Source organism: Scatophagus argus, chromosome 10, assembly GCF_020382885.2.
Source record: "Scatophagus argus isolate fScaArg1 chromosome 10, fScaArg1.pri, whole genome shotgun sequence".
Taxonomy (NCBI): domain Eukaryota; kingdom Metazoa; phylum Chordata; class Actinopteri; family Scatophagidae; genus Scatophagus; species Scatophagus argus.
In genome coordinates, this window is record NC_058502.1 from 13,883,818 (window position 1) to 13,891,692 (window position 7,875).

Here is a 7,875-nt window from a genome sequence, read left to right on the forward strand (position 1 = left end):
AAAAAAAAAAAACCATAACCAAAACTAAACCATAACCTCCTAACCCCAGAGAAGCCTTGACTTGGACAGAACCGGGGGGGTATTTAAGGTCTGGTTGGAGCCAGAAAGTCCTCTGATTTGGGTGCCAATAAACGATATGGCAACTCTCCAACCTTACTAGGCTGTAACAGTGCTCTCCAAAACACAAATAGTTCAAATTCAACATGTTGAACCAAATTAAAAATGTTTCCCTGTCAAATTACTGCTGAGATGTCATCAGAAACGCACTGAATTGTGTCCTTAATCCTTACTGCTGACTTCTCAGTCACTTTGGTCGACTGACACTGAGAGGTGAGGATAATTTGCTGCTCAGTACTCGTACTCTGTACTGCAGATACATTGCCTCATTTCCTCTGGTGATGGGTAAGACTTAACAGTTATTGATATTTAAATACTTAAATATTAAATATTTAAGTACTGTGTGACTATCCCCTGTTAGACAACATGTCAGATGTTGGCCAGAGCAGCATATGGATTTGGTATGTACCCAGAAACTCATAAATATGTGTCCCACTGTCATATAACTCATTTGCATAAAAAATTAAATGTATCATGATGATCAAGTCCTCTGGGTATATGATTTTTTTTGTGCGTGTTTGTATGCATATCACTAAAAGATGTAGTGGTGTTTTAAAAATACATGCATAAAGAACATTACAGAGATGGAGCTCTGCAGGGTAATGAATTGTTTACTTAAACACTGTTATTGTCTCCATTTTTCTCCACCCTTTTGCTCCATCTCTTCATGGATGAGATGCATGTGAGCATGTGCAAATGTAAGTATAGCAGCGACTGTGCTTACATAGACGATCTTGCTCCATGACTGAACACCAGCCTACATGACTTGTGCCTGGTCTGTGCGTGCAGTCACTTGGCTTGAATAAGGGCTACAGATGTGGAGTCCATCAAGGTTGAAGAGGTTTCACTTCCAGTCCATGATAGCTCCGCATCACACAGAGAACAAAAGGATAAAGCAATTTTTGTTCTACCCACTGAATGAACAAATCTGTGTGACTGTGAGAAGTGAACAACTGAAATGCCAACGCTGTTATTATGCACCATTTACGCAACATCAGGTTAAAAACTGGCAAGGATTTAAGAGCAAATTTCCCCCACTTGACACTGTTACAGATCAACAGTCTGAGACTTTGTTTGTGTACGCTCACTTTCATCGAGCTCCCTCATTAGCTTCACTTTGAGCTAGTGATTGGTTACTTTACCCACAGTGCTTTTCCTGTCCCTCAGACAACATGTTCAGGCTTGTCGCACTCAGCTGTCAATTAGACTTGAAAAAGAGTAACAACAGTAACAGCTCTTTGATGTGATAAGTGATAATGTAGGAATAATAAGTGAGCTGTACCTTTGCTCACAATGCAACACCTTGTGCTTGCACCAATGTTTCCCTTATTAACAGATGAATAATGGCCCAAAATGGAGATTCAAGGAAAGCTCTCTTGTCCCTTGAGTTGGTGTGCAAACTGGATTCGTCTGAAAGGAGTCGAGCAAGCAAGAGCGTGTATCTGCATAACTTGTCCCATCTTTCTCCTCGACTCCAGCTGAGCTGAAAGGAGTCATTCTTGTCTTCAGTCACAGTCAGCCCATACCTTGCCCATCCCTTCCAGCTGTCCTGTTACTGCCAGCAGTGAATGTGTTGATAGGTTCTCTACAACCTGCTCCACTGTTGCGTCTCACCATGTCCAAAGCTCAAAATAGAATCCGACCCCATTTCATGCCTCACGAAGCTCTAAATTTGCACCAGAGGGGACATTACATTTGTGATACATAGTGAGAGTAAATTAGGAAAAGAACAAAGTCTGTTTGTCTGACAAATGTTTCAATTCTCAATGGAACTTCACAAACCTGAAGGGACAATTTCACAGACAAAGAACAAGCCTAATCTTAGAAAGCAGCAATTCTTATTGTGAACATTGGAAGTAAATTTTTCAGCCTGAACTTGTCTAAACTCTGTAAATCCCCGGAAAAGCAACGAGGAAAATAACCCCCTGTAGCTTTCATGAATACATTTTAAAGCAACGCTTATGCCAGCATTTGACAAAAAGCTGCCCCTTTAGGATAATATTATCTTCAGCAGGGTTTGTGAAGAACACATATGCATAAATTTTGGATACAACTAAAATAAAAGGTTGGGAGTAAAATTTAAAGGAAACTAAAACCTGAAGTTTTGCCTATGAAAGAAAAATGAAAATGTAAAAAAAAAAAAAATCGTTCCTCAGCCTGATGCCAAAAACATTCAATTCATGATGATTTTAAGCGTTATCATTTTAGCTGAAAGGCTTTTTTTTTTTTTTACCTGTCTTGCATCTTGAGGATTCCTCAGGTAATGGGGAGAGAGAGATGACACTCTCAATGTGAAAAGACATTTGTATTTTCCCTTTCATCTTTAAGGCTTAACTTGCAGTGGGAATACCAAGTTTAATTTCTGTTGGAGCAAAATTCTAATAAGTCTGTGAAAAAGACATTCATTCATGTTTTACCGATAATGACATGATGAGGTCTTATAAGATAACATTTTGTTCTGATGCAACAGAAGTAATCCCCTGCGGTTTGTGGACAAAAATGTGATGTGAGAAATTCTGCAGCACTGACAGCTGACCAGTGAATGTCTAAAAGTCTTCACTCAGTCAGTCAGCTGAACTGATTGAATCTTGAAAGCACAAATTTGGCCATTGGTTTCAGATTCCCCATGCAGAAAGAGAAGAATAGAATAAAAATAAATCTTAAAGACTAAATAAATGAAGAGTGTTTTCTTCTGTTTTATTGATACTGAAGATCAATGCATTCTCTCCAGTAACTGTGACCTTTCTTTGATAGACACATCAATCCTCCTATCTACAGACCACTTTCAAAGTGCAGAGTTAGAGTTGGGCAGAGTTTTTCTCTCAGGTAGTCTACGTGTGATGATTTGTTGATCTTCACTGAGAGGGGAACCGCTTGTATTTTTGTAGCAGGTAGGCACAGGAGAGAGTTGCCATATGAATCTAAGAATCAAATGGAAAACATTGCAGGTACATGGTTCACGGTCAGCTGAGCACAAACAAAGCTGGGTATGAACCTGCTAAACCAAGGGGAAAATGTGCCGTATAGCTACTATAGCAAAAAAAAGAAAAAATATATATTCTTCTTCTTAATTCTTCTTTGGGTCTGCATTTTCACCACCTAAGGGAAAGTGGCTCACATGCAGGTTTGATTAAAAACCAAAGGTTTTCATGTGGCATGTGGCTGTGTTACACATGGAGACACTAGTGCTCAGGGGCATATTACAGCATCCCTGCATGTTTCTGATCCTGGCAATCTCATATCAAGGATATTTAGATGATCCATTAAGTCACAGGAAAAAAAAAAGCTGAGTCACACACAGAAACCTTTCACCCTCAGCCTGAGTCATGGCTTGCTACCAGCTCCTCACTCTGCTTACTCCTGTGTGAAAGAGCATATGTGCACATGTGTGCCAGTTTGGAAAGGCTGGTGGTAAATGAAACAAACAGGCATCTCTTTGCACTCTGCTGAGAAGTGCTCGGCCTCCCACCTCTCCTGAAATTGGCTGCTGTCGGCATCAGCCCTCCACTTTCAGCCATTAGCCATTGCTTTCTAGTTGCCAGTGGGTCCTGAGTAGTCAGGTCGTGTGCGCTGGTGGGAGCTGTGGGCCGACTCTGTTCAACGCATCGCATGCAATTGTGTGCAATGGGTGACGAGTGTCCCTGCAAAGCACGGCTGCAAGTATTGTAGGTGGTCCAAGAAAGAAAAAAATTATATACCGTATATATATATATATATATATATTTTGTATATGTACAGTACTCGTCATGAAATATTTTAGTCGCAATATGCCTGCATTCCACAAAGTACTATTACAGAGGGTAGACTATAATTTCTAAGTCAGAGAACATTATTTTTTTCTCTCAAAATGTACTCAGCATTTATCTCATTATACATGAAGGGTCTGTGCTTTTGGGAAAATGGAACGTGTCATATCTCTCATTCAGTTCAATTAAAACACACCCTCTTTAAAAAGCAATTCTTCCACAACAGCTATTTACTATCAGGCAATTACACGGAAAATGAACTGTTATACAGAAGCTAATGAGTTCCTTGAAGCAGTTTTAAATGTGGACAGTGTGGACTTGGTGGCAAAGTGTCTCAATAAATCTTTTACTAGAAGTTCAGTGTATAAAAATAAAAACTACTTGGGTCTATCAAGGGAGCAAAAATATAAACATAAAATATGATAGTTACTAGAGGTGCTTTGTAATGAAAGGGGCCTGTAAACCACAGAAGAATATTTAAATAAATATGCATCTCTCTTTTTGTAACAAAATTATATTTCAATTGTCAGCCACGATAACCACAGCCCCCGTGCTCAATCTCGCTTTAGTGGAACATTCCTTCTCACTTCACTATCTTTTCGCTTGTCACAGCAGCAGCAGTATTACTAAAAGAAGCACATTCAAAAGTCCCGTGATGTCTGCAGTGCTCAGATGTTATGTATAGACCTATGAATTTTGAAGTAGCCTTGCAGCTGTTTAATATTGCAGTCTCTCATATGAAAGTCACAAAATTTTCCACCAGCTAACAGCTACATGCCACCAGTTAGTAAAATCACACCGAATATATCAAGAGCAGAGCGGCAAAAATAAACAAATGAACAAAAGTCTGACAGTTGTTACGACTGTTGTTGGTCTTGACACCACCACTGAGAGACGGAGCTCCTAGATGAAGCCACAGAGCAAGTGAAACAAGAATGTAATCCATCAGGCAGCCAGGATCACCAGCAGTCACAGCTTAGGCATTTAATGCTGCCATGCAAATGTACTGAAGCGTTGGAGAGAAGGGAAATAAACGAGGGACATAAAACTTTTTTTCTTCAAAGAATCAACTGCTCCGAGCACTGTTTGACTCCAAGCTCCAGTGAAGCAAGCTCCACTGTCTGCTGCAACCTGCTGCAACCAGCTGCAACAGCGACGCCTTAGCAGCTAATCCTCAGAGTGACAGAGACTCCCCATTTAGAGTTGATGAATACAACAATGAAGACGAGACACCGACACCATGTATATATCATCACTATTATCAGCACCAGCTTTGACACTGAATTCAGGTTATGTAAAGGATGAGGATGAAAGGATGGACAGAAAGAAGCGCTGGGATTCAAGGGCAACACATCATGCTGCCTTAAATCCAGGAGCCCAAAATGTCTAAGTGTGCTACCTTATACGTCCACTCCGCCACAGGTCAGGGGGAAATACTGTACTTAAATGTAGGTAACTTTTTTATTAGCTATTTCTGCAGATTTCTATTAATAATACAATATATAATCAACTTAAAAATTCTAATGTCTTATTGTGGATGAGGAGGAAGTCTTTATTGACTCTTGCTGAAGTCACAAGTTAGCTGACAGTATAGTAAAAAAATAAATTAATTAATTTAAAAAGGCTTTACAAGCTGCAACATTAAAATAATGTACATATTAGTGCATCATTAATTATAATTAATTTTGAAATGGACCATCCATCCTACCTTTTCTATTAAGTATATTTTGATGCTGATATTTTGCTACTTTTACTTGTAGAGTATTTTTACACTCACAACTGTTACTTAAGTAAAAGATCCGAGTACTTCTCCCAGCACCTATGAATGCACATCGTACTCTCACATGCAGTTTTTTAAACCCGTGTTCCCAGTCCTCTAACTCCATCCGCCCACACTCTCCATGTCGGAGCACAGAGCTGCAGCTCCGTGCATGTAAACTGACTCACTATTGTAGCTCGCACTCCATGGCTGATATCCATAATAGCCGGTGATTCTCAGTATTCGCTCCTCTATGGACGCGCTGTTGATGTCCTCAACTGAGCGGGAGGACTTGAGGTCCTCTTTGATGGCCTCGTCCACCACCAGGTACTTGAGCTGTCTGAGCTGAGGGCTGATGTCCGAAAGCCTTCTGGGGCTCACGTCGGGCGACTTGCGCATCCCGCTGCGAAGAGAGAACAAGGGATGGCGCGGTGTTATGAGATAAAGTGAGACCGCTCGGCAAAGAAAAAGGGGAGCCTGTAAACCTTGTGTATGACTCGGAAAGACAAGGGTCCTTCTCGGCTTAAACCGGGAAAGCCAGTGCTGTACGTCCCACAGAGACGGGCGTTAAGGGCCCCTGCAGCGCGTCTCTTGTACAGTACAGAAATCATCATCCTTCACTGGCCCTGCGTCCGCACAGCACTGTGAAAGACACTAAGCGAAAGTGACTGGTCCTGCAACTGTATACTATGCACTGTGCAACTCCTATTATAGGCTTATAGGAATTTGAAACCAATGAATCGATCGTGAGTGATTTGTAGAGACGGAGAAGCAAACACTTGTGACAGCTCCGGGCTTCATGTACAGGCAGTGGAGCACAAAACCGCGCGCAGCCTAATAAATATTCTTTTATCTTGCAAAGGAGAGAAATGCTTTTTATTCTGAGTCCAGCGGGTGAGATTACACGAAAATATATCGTTTAATATCGCGCCAGTAACGCGCTGTAATGTGATGTACCTGACAAAGTAGCGCGGTGGTGACCCTGCAGCCTCTACGCTGTTATGAAACCGTCAACATGTAAAAGCAAAACACGATTTACTAACCCGCTCAAGAGCAAAATGGTGCTTCAAATCATTTTGCTGCCATATTCCAATCATAGCCCGTGTAAATGTTTACAGAATTACAATCTGCCTCACAACAGTTCTGTTAGGCAATAACCCTCAGTGAAATTTAAAACATAAAACAAATTCACAGAGAAAAACACTTTGGACTCCACACTTGGACTTAACACTTCCGCTCAATAAAGTCAAATTACTCGTGAAATCATGTGCGCAACAAGTGTGGCCTGCCTATCGCTCGGCTGCACTGCATTCGCAAAAGTTGAAATGTCTTACATCGGCATCAAAGTCGTAGGAGGTCCAAGGTAGCACATACAGTCCCGGTGGGGCCGTCCGACCCGGTCCCACACGGTGCCCTCTCCCTCACCGTACATCCTCAAGGCCACTAAGTAGAGCAGCTAGTCTGCTGACAAATCTAAATCCTCATCAAGACTGACGGGGAGACAAGTATCATCTTCCTGCTTCTACTCACCGCGCGTCTCCAAACATATGTCTGACCGCAACGGCGTGCGCCGTCTGAACGCTGAACGGGTGCGCTCCGCTCAGGATGCTGCTGGGTCCAGGAGGCACTGCAACAGCGCCATCTACCGGATCCACAGGAATTATTACTGTCTGTCACATATACAGAGGATGAAACGCACCAGCTGTAACCCTTCTACGCTGTAGTACCTGAACTTCTAGCGAAGTACTTTGGCTTTTTTTTATTATCAGTCATGCAGACACGAGACTTCCAATAATTATCTGGTGAAATAGCAGATAAAACAGAATTTTCCGTCTTTCTGGGGCTGCACAAGGACATCTGTTGACCCCTTGAATCTCAGTGTGATAACACATAACTGCCCCTTTACTGACTCATTCTCTTCCTTGCAGCTTGTCTAAAACGTCCGAAAACGTCACATCAGTAACCTGTAAAGCACACGCCGATCAACAGCAGTCATACTCAGTAAGTGAGTTCTTTCCACTAATTTTGACTCAAACTTTTCATTCACACAGACACATTAAGTCTCGCTGGCTCAAGATGAAACAACAACACGCACATAACCTCAGTTGGTGTTTTATTTTTTGATTTGATGGTGACAGTTATTTGTTGCTCAGAACAGAATCAAGAGTTCTGGGTGGCAAGACTATAAAGCAACAAAAAAGGGAAGAAGAAGGACGTAGATTTATGCAATAGTTAAACAATAAAACACCTGCT

General features: G+C 41.6%; 1 protein-coding gene across 1 annotated transcript in view; it reads right to left on the reverse strand.

Annotated features, from left to right (window-relative positions):
• slc35f3b (solute carrier family 35 member F3b) overlaps nucleotides 1-7,258 on the reverse strand; it is a 44,473-nt gene extending 37,215 nt beyond the window's left edge. Inside the window, exons 1-2 of the mRNA XM_046401254.1 lie at nucleotides 6,957-7,258; nucleotides 5,811-6,025 (exon numbers count right to left, since the gene is read on the reverse strand). Of these exons, the coding sequence (XP_046257210.1) occupies nucleotides 5,811-6,025; nucleotides 6,957-7,054 (313 nt within the window). The 5' untranslated portion in view covers nucleotides 7,055-7,258. The remainder of the gene's footprint in view (nucleotides 1-5,810; nucleotides 6,026-6,956) is intronic.
• Nucleotides 7,259-7,875: the final 617 nt, after the last annotated feature.